Source organism: Dromiciops gliroides, chromosome 5, assembly GCF_019393635.1.
Source record: "Dromiciops gliroides isolate mDroGli1 chromosome 5, mDroGli1.pri, whole genome shotgun sequence".
Taxonomy (NCBI): domain Eukaryota; kingdom Metazoa; phylum Chordata; class Mammalia; order Microbiotheria; family Microbiotheriidae; genus Dromiciops; species Dromiciops gliroides.
In genome coordinates, this window is record NC_057865.1 from 1,440,898 (window position 1) to 1,459,005 (window position 18,108).

Here is an 18,108-nt window from a genome sequence, read left to right on the forward strand (position 1 = left end):
CCCAAGCCCTCAGTTAAGTCTGTGGGGAGGAGGGTATGGGAAAGTCATTTTGAAATGTTAGAGAAAGGCCACGTTGTGGTCTCCTCTCCCCCCACAGCTTTTTAGAGAGCCTCCAGACTTGCTGGACCTGGAAGAGGGGGGGGGGCAGCAATGAATCGGGACTATTGGTGTCAAGGTCATGCTCAGGCACTGAGATCCCCATCTCAGGAACTACTCGGTGGGGAATGAAGGGGGCCTCAGGGCTGGAAGCAGGCCAAATGTTCCCCGATCTGGTAGGGACCCATATTCAGCTCCAAGGATCCTTCCTGCACTGCTAGAAAGTGTTCTGACTAAGGCCCAACGGCTTTGCCTAGCCACAGTGTAGTTTGGCTAGGGAAGGGAAATTGCCTATTGCCCTAAATGACTTTACCTCTTTCAGCCTAGACACAAATCAGCCCTGGGAGGAGACGTCTATTGACACCCAGAAGCCCTGGGCTGGGAGATTTCAGGGGAGGTTTGACTGAGAAAGGGCTCAGTCTCCATAGAAGGGAAGATCGGGCTCTTATTCAGTGGGTGACCTTCAGGACAGGCACCTGGAAGCTGTGAGAGCCATGGGGGCATCTGGGCATCAGAAGGGTCAGAGGAGGCTGTGAGCTGATTGGGACAGGAGGGAAAGAGCTATTTTGGGAGGGGTCGGGATGGGAGCGGGTGGAAGAGTGGGAGGAGAGGGGAAAGAAAAGGCAGATCCACTGGGTCTTGTGGTTTGAAACTGGAAGCGTGTTTGACAAGATGTGTGTGTATGAGAGAGACAGAGACAGAGAGACACACAGAGAGAGACCGAAAAAAGAGACACAGACAGAGTGAGAGGCAGAGAGAGATAGAGCCAGAGACACAGTAAGAGATAAAGGATAGACACAGACACAGAGGCAGAGAGAGGGACAGAGGGATAGAAACAAAAAACAAAGGGACAGAGAGACAGACTGAGACAAAGATAAGGAGCTCTGGGATAAGGGGGTGGGTGGTATCGGATAAAGGTTCTTTTCCCAGGGGCAAGGTCTGTGCCAAGCAGAATGAATCTGGATCTCTGTGGACTCGCTCTCCAGGGGTAGATGGGAGCCCCGACTTGAAGGAGGGTAGGAGGGAGGGAGCAAGTCCCAGGGAAGCGGCAGAGGCCAGGGTTGGGGGCTGTGCGTGTGAGTTTGTACTTCAGGCCTGTGGCTCAGCCCTGGAGCCGCCTGGCACCCGCAGGAATGCGGCTCCTCTCGGCTCCCCGGGCTGCCCCCGGCTCCACTCCGAGGGAGCCGTGGCGGAGGGATGGGGAGGGCGGGGGAAGGAGGAGGGAAGAATGAAGAGAAAGGAAGCCGAAATCAGTCCAGCCCAACTCAGCCTGGCTAGGGAGGAACGAACAAAAGGTAGTTCATCTGATCCCTCCCAACAAGATTTGGGGCATCGGAGCTAATGCTGCCCCAACCAGCTCGGCTCTGCGGGGCTCAGCTCCTGACTGTGGAGCTGCTGGTGCTGGTGCCAGGTTCTGGTCCGCTTCCTGCTCCCCTTTTCAATGAAAGAATCCCGCGCTTAGGAGAAAAGGAGGGACCTTTCTCTACCCCCCCTCCCCTCCCCCCCCCCGGCGGTTTCTGTACAGTAGGCTTGGAAGAGTAGCAGAAAGGTCTGGGCAGGGGGAATTGCACCCCCTCCCGGCGGGGTCCGTTCCGAGAGTCCCAGCCCCACCAGCCTGTAGCCACAGATTGGGGGCAGCTACTGCATGACTGGGCTCCTTCTCACCCTAGCATTAGACCATCAGCCTCAACACATACCTACGTGAGCTGGTGACCGAGACCCCGTCAGACAAGCTGGAAGGGAGAGAGGGAGGTAGTGAAATAGATCAAGAGAGACACAAGAAACCGAAAGAAACAAAGAAAAGGCACGGGCACAGAAAGACAGACGGGGAGAAAGCAAAGGACACAGAAACAGCCAAACAGACAGAGACGAAGAACGAGACAGAGCTCCATCCACATAGGGACTGGCAGGGAAGCCACATCCTGGCGATATTTTGGGAAGCCGGCTTTGCCGCCACCGGGTTATTTTTATGTCTAGTTCCTGGAAACTCCAGGGGCCCCAGGTCCTCCCGGAGAAGCCTCATTGTCCCTGCTCTCTCATGGAACTGGTCTCCAGGTGCTTCTGCTGGGGTATTGTTGGATACCATTCGCTGACCGTGCCAAAAAAATGGGAGGAAAGGGAGAAAAAGGAATAAGAGAAGCAAAGCAGAGCAGAACAAACTCAAACCAACCACACCAACCCCCAAACCTAGCAGGGTCGCGAAGGAACACTTCGGAGCCCTCCCTGGCATCCAAACTAGGGAAGTGCCGAGGTGGCCTGGCCCGGAGCTGGCCGGTCATGCGGCTGGGCAGCTCCCGAGAAGCCGAGGTCCCTTCAGCGCTCTCTCTCTCTCTCTCTCTCTCTCTCTCTCTCTCTCTCTCTCTCCCGGTCACCGGAGGCCGCCCTCCCAGCACCGAACAGCGCCGGAGCTTGGGCTAAGAAATGTACCCCCCCCCCCGTCTCCTGCCCCTCCCCCTTTCTTTGTGTGTCTCAAGAGCAGCAGGAGGAGAAGGGAAGGATAGGAGGCAGAGTATGTGTAGGGCAGGGATGGCAGCGGGAATGGAAAAGCTAGGACCCAAAGCGACAAACGGAAAGCGGTTGGTCAAAGCAATAAGTGCAAGGCTTGGAAAGCCTGTGCGTCCCACGCGGGAACAACACCCACACCATTGCACCCGCGAACGCGTGTAGCGGACGACGCAAGGCCCGTGCAAATGTCGGGTCCTCAGCCAGCTCGGAAAGAAAAATGAGCTTCCACCTGCTCTCTGTGCCAAAGCAATCCCCTCCATCCTGCCCCATCACCCGCGGAGGACAGCCTGAATCCGTCCTGCAGCTCTCTGAGTGTCCCAGAGTCAGATCCAAGGCTGGCTCCCTCCAGGACGACAGCGGGTTACTGGGCGTTCCAGGGAACCAAGGAAGAGGCCGCTCCGGTGGGCCCTGGGCAATGGGTGGTGGGGAAGAGGCAAGGGTAGAAGTTGGCCCTCAGGCTTTGCGAAGGGACTTCAGTGAACCCGACTTCTTACTGAACTTGCCAGGGCCTCCAGGCTTCCTGCACTCTCACCTAAGCAGCCAGGAGGCCCAATGTACAGGCCAGTAAACAATACACAACTAACAGAAAACAAAACGAAATCGAACTAGATAAAATCAAACCAAACTCCAGTCGCAGAGTTTTGGTGGACTCTAAAGCAGGTTGGGTCAGGGAGCAAAGTCGAAAGAGCCTGAGTCAGGAGGTGGTGGGAAGGGGCAGCAAAGTTTGGCTTTGAGCAAATAGGAGGTGAAGGCTTTGGCACTTGGGCCCATCACCATCACAGTCTCAGCCAGTCCTCCTGGACCTTCGGTGATCCCCAAGAGGGCGGGGATGTTTCAAGCTCCAAGCTCTAATCCTAAAAACCAACAACAACAAGCAAGGACAACAACAAGCAAGGACAGCTACCCCTACCCGCTCTTGTCCTTCAGGCACTGGCTGGCTTGTCTTTTTCCGGTGCTAACTCTGCATTGCCAATTTACAGCTCCGACTTAGCAGGAAAACACAGGAGACAGAATGGGAGACAACTGGTGCCAGGCCCACCTAGAAACTGGGAAACGTGTGGGCCATCTCCATAGACTGTGCAAGAGCAAGAGGCAGAGGGGCAGCCAGAGAAACAAAGATGGAACAAAGATAGACAAACAAATAAAGACCACAAAGATATAAAGCCCATCAGATGGACAGATGGAAGACAGAGAGGAGGAGGGAGACAGGGCCAGGGCCCAGACCCACCCCATTTCGGGCAGAGCTAAAGCAATTCTGCTTTAGTTTCTGGCTTTGTGGGATCTGCTCTGCCAAAGCCCCGGACAACTTCCAAGCCTCCTTTCCTGTAACAAATCAGCCATAAAAGAAAAAGACTTAAACATCACCCATATTATTCTAACCTTAATAATAACAACTTCCGATTGCCCGGATTCAACTCCCCAGCTGCCCCCTTACCACGCCAGAGCTGGAGATTCGGAGAAATGCGACTCTCATGATTGGAGAGAAAGCTCCTTCGAGCACTGTGGGGGCCTCCTTAAACGTGCCTCCTCAAATACCCAACTTCGTTGTCTGGGCAATGCCCAGACAACTAGCCTAGATCAGACACCAGGAGAGAAAAGCGGCGCTGGTCCCAGATGCCCTTCCCATTGTATGAAAGAACACCGGCAAACTGTTGTTATTAAGAGCACCAGTAATGTAATAATTAAAAAGAGAACTCAGAATGTTTGAGACCGCTTGTTCGATATTCCTCCTCCTCCTCTCTTTCTTTCTTTCTTTCTTTCTTTCTTTCTTTCTTTCTTTCTTTCTTTCTTTCTTTCTTCTTCTTCTTCTTCTTCTTCTTCTTCTTCTTCTTCTTCCTCTTCCTCTTCCTCTTCCTCCTCTTCTTCCTCCTCCTCCTCCTCCTCTTCTTCCCAGGCAGAGACAAAGTAGACCCTCATTTTTATTCTTTACTTCGCTCTCAAGCTTGCTTGGAGCCCAGTGTAATCTGCCTGATTGCTCTGGTTACCTCCACCACTGCTGCGCTCACTGTGCTGAGTTCCGAATTCCGGAGGGCTCAGCGCTTGCCAGAGCAGCCCCGCTGGGGGGAATGGGACGGAGGGGAAGAATTCCAGGTTCCGAACTTTTCTTCAGCAGAGCTAGTTCGAGGTTAAGCTCGACAAGATCTGCCGGCATCATGTGGCCAGATCCATAAACCCCAGTAAACCCCTCTCTTGTTTGTACGTGTTATGTGACAGAAATAAAAACCATGATCATTGTCTCAGCGAAGTTATAGACAGTGGAGCCTATGTCCTATACACCAGAAGAATCGCTGTGTTCCAGGACCCAAATGGACCGGGTGCTTCCCAGGGGTCCTTCCAGGACTCTCACACGTCCTCCCCACCCCTCTCCCCACCTTCGAATTGCTTTCATGAAGCATCTCCAGACACTTATTGGGAAGTCAGAAAATATTTCCCCAGACATCCTGTATTCATGGTGGAAATAATTTTATTTGTCCAGAATATACAGTTTAATTCCTCTATCTACACCTATTTACATGGTTAAAATAACGTTGAAAAAAGTCTTTTGAAAAGTTGAGGTCATAGATTTCAAGGCACCATTGATAGTGTCCACGGATGCGCAAAAAGTTCGTCTATAAAAAAGAGGCTGGGGGTCCTTTGAAATGCAATAACTTACATGCACAAGCTTTACACACGAATCTGGGTCTCCGGTTGTTGGTTTTTAAACACTTCCCCACACGCATTCCTTTCCTTAATATTCCTAAAACAGCAAAACACGGGAGTCCGGGAAACAGAGACAGAGCGCAATCGGTTGGCGCGCGGGCAAGCGGCTGCGCCAGCTCTTGTCTCTCTAGTAAAGCGTCCCGGAGGTGAGCGCCAGCGGATGCTGTAGCGAGCCGTGCGGCTGGAGGTGGGAATTGAGGGAACCCGCCCCGGGATACCAGGACGCCGAGTTCTCCAGGTAGCTCGAGGCGGGGGACGGATTGGAAGCTGGAGGATGACCGTGAGGGTGGTGGCCCAGGGAGCGAGCTGCTGCCCCGCTGCCCGGAGGCTCCCACACAGCTGGAGACTGTGGAGAATTACACGCCATGGGGTCACTGGAGCTAGGACTGTGCTCCGGTGGCATCTCCCCGTTCTTCATAATCTTCTTAATCTTGGATCTTTTGTTCTGAAACCAGATTTTAACCTGGGAGGGGGAACAAGGGCAGCAGTTACGAGGACAGCCTGGGAGGGGGGATTTGAGCGTCCTGAGGTCTATGGTGACTCCTTGCCAAAAGCCCCCCCCTCCCCGGCCCGGCCCGCCTCGCCTTTCCTCACTGTCTCGAAGGGACCAGCCTAGGCTGCGCGCTCCCCATCTGCCCCCATTCCCACTCCAGTTCCCGTCCCTCCCTCCTCAGCACAGCCAGAGCCCGCATCACACAAAGCTAGGGACTGTGAACCCAAACAGCTGGTGCCATTCCTTCTCTCCGTGCCTTCCTGCTCCCTCCGTACCTCTCTCCTTTTCTCTGAGCCTTTTCCCTGCCCTTGGACTTGGTAACTCCAGAACACCTGGCTCAGTAGGCCTACTTCTGGCGCTTGACCCGGGTTCCACTTCTTTCCCGGGTGCGCCAGCTACCCGGCTCGGGCAAAAGCTAGAGGCCAGAGACCTAGAATCTCTCCGACCCCCCCCCCGCCGCCTCTCTTCAAGCCTAGGCAGCCCCGCCTGCTTATTCACGAGGTTTTCCCCTCCCACCCAGGTTCCCGGCGCAAGAAAAGGAGCAAGAGGGCAAAAAGAGGGGGAGACAGTCTCTTTTATCCTGGTGGCCGTGGGCTGTGGGGAGGCGGGTGTCCGTATGCGTGGGAAGGGGGAGGGGGCAGACAGAGTGAAATTCGGTTTGCAGGAAGTCACCGAGAGGACCTTGAGAGGGGAAAGGAAATGAGAAGCAGGCTCCCGGAGGCTGCACAGAGCCGATTTGGGGGCCGGAAGGTCCAGGAGAGGAAGAGGGACGGGAGGCCAGGTGGACAGGCAGGTAGGGGTCAGCAGGAGAGTTGAGCGAGAGAACAGACGGACAGGAGGCCAGGTGGGCAGACAGACAGAGAGATGGGCAGGGAGGCAGCAGGCAGCTGCCTCGGCCTAGCCCAGCGGCTCGGGAGCTCCAGGAACCTTACCGGCCCTGCCTAGGAGGGCGGAGGGAGGAGCAGGGCTAGGAGATGAGCCGGGCCCAAAGACCGCCAATGCCCCCAGCAGCCGCTAGCCACGAAGCCTGATTAGCACCAGCGGGGCTGATCCTTTGTTTCTGCGCTCACATAGTGCGGACCCTTGAGGCCCGGTCCGGCGCCACCCGGCTACCCGAGTCCTTCCCCGCTCCAAGGAAAAAGGGCCCACTAGTTTAGAGCGGGGATAGGGGCCGCCAACAGGCGGGATGCGCACCCACCAGCACCGACTGCAAAGGTCTTCGCAGTCAAAAGAAGGAGCGGCTCGGGGCGGGGGCAGAGCAATGAGAACAGGTAGGGGACAGTGCCTACGTTCTCTCGGCCAGAGCTTTGAATCTAGGTAGGGGTTGGGGCGGGGGGGAGGACGGTGGCTAGAGGTCAGAGGTTAGGAGCCCAGCGGGTCTCTGCCTTTACCTGTGTCTGCGTGAGGCCCAAGGAGGCCGCCAGCTCGGCGCGTTCAGGCAGGGCGAGGTACTGGGTCTTCTGGAAGCGCCTCTGCAGGGCAGCCAGCTGAAAGCTGGAGTAAATGGTCCGAGGCTTGCGAACCTTCTTGGGTTTGCCGTTCACCATCCTCACCTCGGGTTCGGCGGCGTCTTTGTCTAGACCGTCAGAAACAGAGCGGGTCAGGGCCCCGCGGACCAAGGAGGCAGCTTCCTGGCCGCCCGCTGGCCTGGCCTGCCCTTCCAGGGCTCGGAGGGAATAAGGCACCGCGGGGCCCCGCCAAAGACTCCCGGAGCCCAGATCGAGGGTTTTCATCCCAACAAGTCTCTCCCTCCCGCACCCTCTAAGATCCGGCCAGGTGGATTGCGGACTGGCCTGCCTCCTCCGTCTATCTCGTTGTCCAGTCTGTCCAACCCGGCTGCTTTCTGCGGTACCGTGGGCCTTGCCCATCCCCTGCCTCTAGTTCTTCGGGGGCTTATTTCCTCCTCTCTCCCTCACGTGGCTGGGATGGATGGGGCAGGGCGCGCCACCCTACGCGTCGGATCCAGAACCTGGTGTGGGCTCTGCCGCCGCCGGCGCCGCCGCCCTCGGAGGCCACACTCACCGACCCAGAGGCCGCGAGTCGAGGTCTACCAAGTTCACAGAGCCACAAGCAAGCATTCGGGGCTCCTTCCTATGAGCTGAGTCGGCCCACACAGAGGACCGATTATCCCAAACCCGTAATCTCCCTGCAGATCGGCTAGGACACAGATGCGTCTGGTTTCTTTTACAAATAGACTTAATAAGCTCTTGGCCAAAAAGGGGGGGGGGGTTTCATGTAAGGAACGAAACAGAGAGACAGTGAAAGAAGTTGAGCCTGGGGCTCCTCGGCGTTCCGTAAAGGGCAGGGAGTGGGGACGAGCAGGACAGACAAACATGCGGAGCCACAGAAAGACAGCGCGAGTGCTGCCCAGAATACTTAGTCTTCGTTAGAAAAGGGAAGTGCGGGAAGGCCGAGAAAAAAAAAAAAACTCTAGGGCGTCTTGCGATCTGCCGAGATCCAGAAAAGAAAAATGCTGGGGAGAAAGGAAAGAAAGACAAAGAGCCCTCTCTGTGGCAACGAGCATCCCTCCCGCAGCTGGGGGCCTCTCGTCCCCAAGAAATCATTTTATCAGAGGCCCCATCTCCCAGTTTGGTGAGGCTCCAGAGAAATAAATCGTGTGCAATGAGGTACCTATCTGCATGGGTGTATACGTGTGCGTTGTATCTATTGTGTGTATGTGGATTTGTGGCTCGGTATGTGGATGTGTTGGTGTGGTGTGGGGGGTGTACGCACTCAGCACAGCTCCTGGGAGGGAAGAGAGGCTGGAGGGTGAGTGGAGGCTGTGGTTTGCTTCTGCCAGCTCAGGGGATGCTAATATTAGAAGGATTATTCATGTGCTGAGGGTGGGAAGAGCTCAAAGCCCATCCGAAAAACCTCCCCACAAAGACCCCCCACTTCTAACTGCCGATTCGCCGCCGCCCAAGCTCCGGAGCCCGCAAACTCTGAAACCAGACTAGGAGGGAGGAAAGGAGTGTGTGTGTGTGTGTGTGTGTGTGTGTGTGTGTGTGTGTGTGTGCACGCGCGCCTGTGTGTGTGCGTGTATCTTGTGCGTGTATAGGGGGGTGGTTGAGAGGAGAGAACACACTAACGCTACCTACTTGACCAGGCACACACACGTCAGTTGGTTGGATGGCTTCTGAAAACGCTGAGCTGCAAAAGTGAGCTGCGTTCTCCGACCTCCTGCACCAGAGGAACTGACCTTAGCTCGGTAGATGCAGTCTGATGCGCCCGGGGCGCAAGCGAAGAGTGTGGGCAGCCCTGATACTGGTCCAGGGCCTAGCTGGTTCTCTCCTCTGCGTTCACTGCCCCAAGCCCAGAAACATGTTTTACGCTTCCCCCTCCTCCCGCCATTCTTTCTCGTTCAAACTTCCCGGGATTGGGATTCTTTCTGCCCAAGTCACCTCTTGAGCCCCAGCCAGCAGCGGTGGAGTGGGGACCCCACAAGCTGGGCTCGCCCAGAAGGCGCCACCTACAATCAGAAGACCTTGGACCCTTGCGGGTCTATTTGCTGGCTGCCCTCTCCTGTATCATCCCCTTTGCTCCGAGGAGCGCAACCCACTCTCTATTCTCCGCTCTTTCTTCGGCCACCTCGTGTTCCCTCTGCGCTTTCTGGCTCTCTCTTAGTTCTCTTCCCAGCTCCCGCTCGTTCCCAGGCTCTCCACCCGGCCCGGCCCGGCCCGGCCCGGTCCTCACCTGGCTGGCCCGAGGAGCTCTGTGTCCGGCCATAAGCCCCGCTGTACTGAGGATGGTAGGAACTAGCGTAGCCGTAGTCCGCGTACGCTTTGGCTGGGTAGGTGCCCGGCGGTGGCCCGGCTGCCGCCCCGCTCACGCCGTGGTAGGGATACTGGTAAGGGTGCAGTGCCTTGCCATAGGAGGCGGCCGGGGGCGAGCAGTAGCCGTGCGGGGCTCCCCCCGCCGGGCTGTAATAGTCAGCATCTGTGGCCGAGGATTCCGGCAAAGTGGGCGACTCTTGTGACGGATGGTGCATAGCTGCGGTCGTCTGGAAAGGAGAGGGGAACTCGCTGGAGCGGATGCCGGACCCCCTTCGGTCAAACACCCCGGTCATAGCTCGGCGGCGGAGGCCGACACCCAGGCAGTGGAAGTGACTGCGGTGGCTGGGGCGGAGGCGGCAGTGGCGGAGGCTGGAGTTCGCTTTGGGGGCTGCTTCGGTCTAAGCAGACATGGCTGTGGGAGAGGAGGAGACAGAGGAGGAGGCGGGGGTATTGGGGAAGGAGAAGGAAGAGGAGGAGGCAGGAGTACAGGAGGGGGAGGAGGCGGGAGTGCAGAAGGGGGAGGAAGAGGAGGAGGAAGAGGAGGAAGAAAAGGAGGAGGAGGAAGAAAAGAGGCGGCGGCGGCGGCGGCGGCGAGGAGGCTGGGAGCCTCCGAGTCTCGGGCTCGGGCAGACTGCTGGCGGGACGCAGCCTAGCCTTGGTTAAATCCTTAATTGAGCGCTTACGCACAGCGGGGTGGATCGGGTTCCATTGGCCAGAGCCGTCGGGAGCAGCGACACTCGAACTCACCCAACTCGTTCAGCTCCTTGACAAAGCTGGGTTTAAAAAAAAAAGAGTTTGTGTGTGTGTGTGTGTGTGTGTGTGTGTGTGTGTGTGTGTGTGTGTGTGTGTGTGAGAGAGAGAGAGAGAGAGAGAGAGAGAGAGAGAGAGAGAGAGAGAGAGAGAGAGAGAATGAATATGCGTTTATCCAATGTGGGATGGAGCAGGGTTTTCTCCCTGAAGAACCTCGAACTAAACCCAAAGCAGCCACACACTCAGACACCCACTCGAACACCAGCACACCTACGGACACTTCCTCGCACTGACATCACTAGGAAGGAAGGCTGGCTCCAGATTCGAGGCGCCAGCGCCATGGGATGCAGAGAGCCTTGACAAGGGTGGGACCAAGCTCAGGGGCTGGCGTGGGGAGACCTAGGCGGACTAGCCCGAGAAAAGCAGAGTTCTTCATTTCTTGGTCAATGAGGATCACCACATGTTCTGGGTTCAAATTCGGGAAGCTAAAGGTGGAATATTTTTTTCCTCAGAGATAAATATCTGACTAAGAGGCCCCCATTGGGCCGTGGCCGGGTGCACACAAGGGTAGCCCTACCAGGATCATACCAGGAAGGGGCACACACGTCACACACCCTGGCCAATACAGTCTGGGCCACATAATGTCATAAACGGCTCCATAAGCTTTCCCAGTCCAGGGACCTAAGTCTAGGGAAGATCCCCCAAAGCTAGGCTCAGAGGAGCTAGCCTTGCAAGACCCCTGCTCCTCTTTCCCCCTCTTCCTCTTGCTTCGTCTCCCTCATCTCTCCCTGGCTCACTGGGCTTCAAAAATCTTCGAGGTTCTGAAGCCACGGACCATTCAACCCGGGACTCTGAGGCCAATCAGAAAGCAAAGCAAGACTCTGGTCCTTCCATTTGCAACGAGAGAAAACGTGGACCAGAGCTAGCGCCAGTGGGCCAAGCAGTAGGAGGGAGAGCAAGAAAGGCTGCTCCATCCCTCCTTCTGTGGTCCAGGCACCACAGGGACCTCACTGCGTCCTTGGGCCATGGGTCCTTCCATTCCTAAAGTCTAGGAGAAGACCCCGGGCTTTCCCGAACCCCTGGCTCCTGTCTCGTGGTCCCTCGGTCCCGGTCTCGTTCCGTGTCTTCTCCACTGTCCCTGAATATTTCCCATCTCCTCCCCCAGTTCCTTTCTTAAAACCTGGGATGTGGAGAGAGTCAGGGAGAAAAAGAGAGAGAGAGAGAGAGAGAGAGAGAGAGCGAGAGCGAGGGAACGAGAGAGACGGAACCACACAGAGACAGACACACACACAGAGACAGAGAGAGATATAGAGACAGAGACAAAAGAGAGAGTTTTCAAAGGGATTTCGGATCTCTGCAGCCTTTGGCTGCGCTTCTGAAATCACAGAAAGCTCTTTTTCTTTTTCGACCCCATCCAAGAAGCAGGGCCGGGAGTTGAAGGTGTACAGGGTATATTCGTAGCAGCTGCTTCAACACAGGCTACAGAAGGATTCTCCACTTGAGGCCAGCGTTCCGGGTCTGCGCCCTGCGCCTGTGTGTGAGGAGCTGTGGTCTCTTCGTTCCGCGCAACAGGAGCCCCCCTCCTTTCCCCCCCCCCCGCTCTGGGTGTTGTGGAAGGAGAAGAAAACACGACTGTTCTGGTTTTAAATACGAACTAAGAGAAGAAGCCCGCAAGTTTGGACAACAGTCCCGAGCCCCGCAGCCTTGCTGGTTTGGAACAGAACCCACACTCACACAGCCCCGGGACCCAGGAGGGGAACCAGGCCCCGGGGTGCCCCGGTCCAAGCTCCTCCAAGTGCCTCTCAACTACCACCCCCACCCTGGACCTCATCGGTGCAGACTGAGACTGCACGGCTCAGGCCAAGCGTCTAGGGGAGGGAAAATGTGCCAAGGGAGCCATCAACAGCCCCAGGCGGCCCCAGGCGGCCCCAGCCCCCTCACACCTCAAGCCTCCCGAGCCTCTTCTGAGGGTGTGGGCCCCGGCTGGACTGGGCCTTTGTGCCGGGAGAGAAGCTGAACTAAGCGCTGCTCGGGTCCGGAGCCCGACGGGTCGACAGTGGGCTACGGGGACCGCCGGACAGGCCAAATAGGCAGTGGCTTTGACCTAAAAGGAAATCAGCCTCAGTTTCTCCCCCTCCCCCAGCCCCTCCTGCTTCCTTTTATATTATAATAACTGTGGGGGGGGGGGAGGAGATCTTCTTGGGGTTACGAACTCCCCTCCCCCCGCCATCCTCCAGCCCCTCTTTTTTTCCTCGCTGGCCCCCGCTTCCCCCACCCCTTGCCCCAGCTGTAGCCACTGCTGGGCAGCTGTTGATGACGGGTCTGCTCATCTCTGGCCTTCCTATTAGTGGCCTTGCCCCTGCTCCCCATCCCGAGGTGCGTGTGTTCGTGTGTTCGTGTGTCTGGGTCTAAGTACATTATGGTTTAGGGGGCGGGGGAAGGGGCCTCGGTCCTCTGCTTCCGGGGCGCGGTGGGTGAGAGCCCGTGGGAGGGTCGGGGGCACCAACTCGGACTCTCAGTCCCCACTCAGGTCTCTCTCGCCTCCTCCCTTAGGTTCTTAGGTGGGCAAGGGGTGGAGGGACCGTAACGGCCGGCGGCTCCCTTCCTAAACAGGTCTACAGACCCTGGTTTTTCTTCTTCCCAGGACCAGAACCCTACCAAGCCCCAGGAGGTTGGGAGGAGAAAGCCTGGACTCCCTATACCAACTCACCGCCGCGATCCTAGGTGGAGGAGGCATAGAAGGAGCAGAAGGCCTCACTTGAGGCTGCACAGAGAGCCCAGTCGAATGCCTGTGCCTCGAGCGCCACCTTGTGGCTAAGGAGAGCAGCTTTCCAGCCCAGGCCGCCTTAGGCAGCTACCCAGGATGAAGGATCCTCAGGACCCAGTTGCATAAGGCCTCTACCTGTCCAGGTGGCTCCCAAATACTCATAGACTCTCGAGTCCTTATTCGACTAATAGATGAAGAGATGAGGGGCCTTTTCCAAGAACAGGCAGAGCGGCTCGTGCCCCCCACCCCCAGTGCAGCTCCCTCACTCCCACTCCCTCTGCTTCTGCCTTCTTCCCCAGGACCAGTCTAGGCTGCTGGGGTTCCCTTCCTCCAAATCCAGGACGGCTCTCCCCCTGTTTCCTAGGGATGCAAGCCTCACCCTTCACGGACTGCCCACTCGGGGCACTTCCAGCAGTCCTTCCCCAGAAGCCATGGCTACATTGTGTCCTCCTACAGAAGAGGAGAGGCCCTGGGCCTGTTTTCACTGCCCATGCCAAGGAAGGGCTGTTTTCCTCTGGATGAGACAGAATCCCTTCCCACCCCCCACCCCCACACATACATGTACCCATTGCTACCTTCACTGGAAGCCTCCCTTCACAGACACAGACCAACAATTCCCTCACAGAATACTAGACTAAGAGATGAAAGGGACTTTAGAGATTATCAAGTACACCTCTACCTCAAGGCCCATGGTGGTTAAGCAGCTTGCCCAAGGTCACCCAAGTAGTAGTTAATAGAAGTCAGTTCTTCTGACTCCAAATGAAATATTTCTCCTAAGTCATACCTAGGACAATGGAAAAAGAAGTAACTTTTGCAAGGTCACACAGTTCCTTTTGTTTCCAAAGCAGAATGTGGTTGCTGACTGTCACAGAGCTGGCCCTCTGTCTTCTTACACTAGCTGCCTCTTTCTGTCAGTGGGTAAGGTGAGGCTCAGTATAGAGGACTACTCCTACCTGACTTACAAAAAGTAATGAGAGGCTGTCTTCCTGAAACAGTTGTGAAGACATTGATGACTAGATATGAACATCACTAGGTATGGACAAGCATTGGGCGTGTCTGTTTAGTCAGTCAATCAATCAGAGGGTTTAGACTACATAGATCAGTATAGAGATCTTTGCAAGGAAATGTGTTGGGTTTGGTTGAAGGGCTTGGTCTGATCCATGTAGAAAACTAGTGAGTGAGTTGGCATTGGGGATCATGGTATCTAACAAGTCAGTGGTGGGAACCTCCAGACAAACTGCATCAAAGGAATCAAGTGGGTCAGGAGAGTGGGAGGAGGGGGGAGGGCCTCAACTTTGACCTCATTCTCCTCCAACCTCAATCAAAGGAGTGCCTGTGGACTTTGAAGGATTACAGCATATGGAGTTTTACATGTGGGTCCTGGCAGTGTCCCTGGGACAGCAGCAGCTGTCAGAAATGTCTGCATCAGGCTAATCCATGGTTGGTGGAGCTGTGAAGGAATCCAACCATTCTGGAGAGCAATTTGGAACTATGCCCAAAGGGTTATAGAACTGTGCATACCTTTTGATCCAGCAATACCACTGCTAGGTTTATGTCCCAAAGACAACCCACAATAGAGAAAAAGACCTATTTGTACAGGATTTTTTTAGTGGCAAAGGATTGGAAATCAAAGGAATGCCCATCAATTGGAGAATGGCTAAACAAACTGTGGTATATGCTGGTGATGGAATATTATTGTGCTATAAGAAATGACAAACCGGACTATTTCAGAAAAACCCCAGGAAAACTTACATGAACTGATGTATAGTGAAGTGAGCAAAAGCAGGAGAACACTGCACAGTGACAGCAACATTGTTACATGAAAAACTGTGAATGACAACTATTCTCAGCAATACAATGATCCAAGACCATCCCCATGGGCTTATGATAAAGCATACTATCTGCCTCCAAAGAAAGAACTGATATTGATGAGACACAGACTGAAGCAGGCTATTTTTCATTTTCTTTCATTTTTCTTTTATTCAAGTTTTCTTATACAAACTGACTGATATGGTAATGTTTTACATAATTGCATATGTAACCTATATCTAATTGCTTACCTCCTCAGGGAAGGGAGAGGGGAGGGAGGAAAGGAGGGATAAAAATTGGAACTCAAAACTATAAATAAAAATGTTTATTATATAAAAAAGAAATGTCCTCATCAGAAGAAAAAAAAAACTAGACACACTGAGGAGGGGCAGTTTTAGCTGCCCCATCCGAGGAGCCTAGCTGAGAAGCTACACTATATGGAAAGAAAGTCTTTAGGAATTCAAAAGAAGAAAAACAACTTCTAGAAGCTGTAAGTTACCTCCTTCACCATGTATGCCCTAAACTTGAACCTGCTTTCCCCTGGAATCTTAGAAAGCAGCTAGATGTTATAGTGGATAGTGTTTGATTTGGAGTCAGGGAGAGCAGAGTTTGAATCATGCCTTAGACACTAACTAGCCTAGACAAGTCACTCAGACTCCCTCAACCTCAGTTTCCTTTTTAGCAAAATGAGGATAATAATCACACCATCACACCTGCCTCACAGGGGGTATTGTAAGGATCAAAGAAGTAGCATGTAAAACACTTTGCAAACCTTAAAGCACTTTACAAATGCTAGTAGTAGTAGCAGCAGCAGCAGCAGCAGTAGTAGCAGCAGCAGCAGCAGCAGCAGCAGCAGCAGCAGTAGTAGTAGTAGCAGCAGCAGCAGCAGCAGCAGTAGTAGTAGTAGCAGTAGCAGCAGGAGTAGCAGCAGCAGCAGCAGAAGTAGTAGCAGCAGCAGCAGCAGTAGTAGTAGCAGCAGCAGCAGTAGCAGTAGTAGCAGCAGCAGCAGCAGTAATAGTAGCAGCAGCAGCAGCAGCAGCAGCAGCAGCAGCAGTAGCAGCAGCAGCAGCAGCAGCAGTAGCAGCAGCAGCAGCAGCAGCAGTAATAGTAGCAGCAGCAGCAGCAGCAGTAGTAGTAGTAGCAGAAGCAGTAGCAGCAGTAGTAGCAGCAGCATCAGCAGTAGTAGTAGTAGCAGCAGCAGTAGCAGTAGTAGTAGCAGCAGCAGCAGCAGCAGCAGTAGTAGTAGTAGCAGCAGCAGTAGCAGTAGTAGTAGCAGCAGCAGCAGCAGTAGTAGTAGTAGCAGTAGCAGTAGCAGCAGTAGTAGTAGTAGTATCAGCAGTAGTAGTAGTAGTAGTAGTAGTAGTAGTAGTAGTAGTAGTAGTAGTAGTAGTAAGAGGAGGAGGGATGGGAGTGTCCTGGTGGCAGAATGTTGGTATCATAGACTTTGGAAGAGTTGTTTTGTACCAACAATATCACATGGTAAATAACTTTTTCTTTTTCTGAAACTATGTCTGGCTGGCTAATTTATATCAACTGGCAATCATGGGATGAAACATGCTAGTAGGATTCTATGGGGGTTCCATCTCCTAAAGTTCCTTCTAGGGCTCAGAGAAGATCAAAAGCCCCTGATCCCTGGGATCCCAGGCTGATAGGGTTAGTGGTGGGTGGCATAGTAGCTATTCATGTCAAAACATGAGCTACAAAAAGAAATGGAGAATTCCCTACCTTTGCTCAACAAAACATTGCCTTTTAAATCTGTCCCCCTAGCCCATGCACAGGCTTTGAATAGGATGCATTCTTGATCAATGTTTAATCAATGCTGATCAATGGATATATTCATTTCAGCACCAAATTCAGAGGTCAAAGTGAGCTCAGGTCACCCCAGAGTGAAACCAGGTTTCCCAGCTAGTCCATAGGGAGAAGGCATCTGCTTCAGAGGGGAATACAACAATTTCATATCTAGGTTCATAGATTTAAAGTTGGAAGGACCTCTGAGGTCACCTGTCCAGGTTCAAACAGGAAATAAGTTAAGCGTCTGAGGTAGGATTTGAATTCAGGCCTCCTAGACTTCATGTCCAACATTCCTTTGTACAGTGCTGCCTCACAGTCCTACACAGCACCAGTCCTGTTTCCAGTATGGCCCCTGTAGCTATTTTCCTGAGAGCAAGCAATTCCTGTGGAAAAGGAGCCCACCATCTCTGCTACCACCAATATTAACTCTTGATCAGTAGCCATTGAAAAGCAAGTAAGCCCAAGAATCCTGGGAACAGAAGTCGCCACCTCTCTCCTATCCCAAGTAGTCCTACTCTCAGATTGGCCTCCAAAGCAACCCTTACAGGGCAGGGAACTGGCAAAAACCACCTCTGCAGGGGTCCCAGCCCCTGCATTCTCAGCAGCCACAGATAGCTCATGCCTAAGTCATTAGCATAGTCAGATGGTTGTCTGAGGTACTGGGGCATTCTATTATGAGGGTCACCTTATTTATATCACTTTAGTACATTAAAACACAAAACTTCCTCCTACTATTGTGGTTTCTACCATATCTCCTCCTTTTCTTCTTCCTTTTCCTTCTCCCTCTTCTTCTCTTCCTTGGAAGTTCACTGCCCTACTTCTTATCACTCAACCATCTTGGCTCCCACTATTAAATTCAGAAGGACTGGTTGAAACCAGATTGGTTCTGGTATCAGATGCCTGAATAGCACACTGTATCCTTGATTTGCAAGGCAATGGGGAAGTTTGGAAAGGTTTTGAGTGACAGCGTGTGCAAGTGCATGTATAGCAGAGAAATAACCCAGAGGCTGTATAAGGGAGGGCCCAAAGACCAACCATCTCTACCTTTGTCAGCAGCCTTCCCGTCTGTCTCCTTCTCTCCGCCCACCCAGCCACCACTCCAGCTCATCAATTTCTTTCTGGGACTCAGAATAATCTCCTAGTTGGTCTTGATTCAAAACTCTTCCCCATCCTGCTGACCCTCCGTACAATTTCCAACGTGATTTGTTTAAAGTGCAGGCCATTTTCCTTCTTCAGGTAATCCAGTGGTTTCTTATTTACTGCTGGGACCAAAGATTAACTCCTCCATTTGGCATTTCTAGCCTTTCACCACCTGGCCCTGACACTTCTGTTCAACCTTCTCTCTTGTTCTTTTTTTGCGGGGCAATGGGGGTTAAGTGACTTGCCCAGGGTCACACAGCCAGTAAGTGTCAAGTGTCTGAGGT

The 18,108-nt window shown here is 53.8% G+C and overlaps 1 protein-coding gene across 2 annotated transcripts; it reads right to left on the reverse strand.

The window, feature by feature from the left end:
- Positions 1 to 5,069: 5,069 nt before the first annotated feature.
- Positions 5,070 to 12,365, reverse strand: DLX5 (distal-less homeobox 5). 2 transcript variants are annotated; one of them, XM_043967844.1, is made up of 4 exons: positions 12,261 to 12,365; positions 9,488 to 9,794; positions 7,186 to 7,370; positions 5,070 to 5,764 (listed from the first exon to the last, which is right to left on the reverse strand). In XM_043967844.1, the coding sequence occupies exons 2-4, from the start codon at positions 9,780 to 9,782 to the stop codon at positions 5,429 to 5,431; spliced, it is 816 nt and encodes a 271-aa protein (XP_043823779.1). In that variant the 5' UTR covers positions 9,783 to 9,794; positions 12,261 to 12,365; the 3' UTR covers positions 5,070 to 5,428. The 2 variants fall into 2 exon arrangements, with proteins under 2 accessions (XP_043823779.1, XP_043823778.1); XM_043967843.1 differs by lacking the exon at positions 12,261 to 12,365 and having other exon boundaries at positions 9,488 to 9,860.
- Positions 12,366 to 18,108: the final 5,743 nt, after the last annotated feature.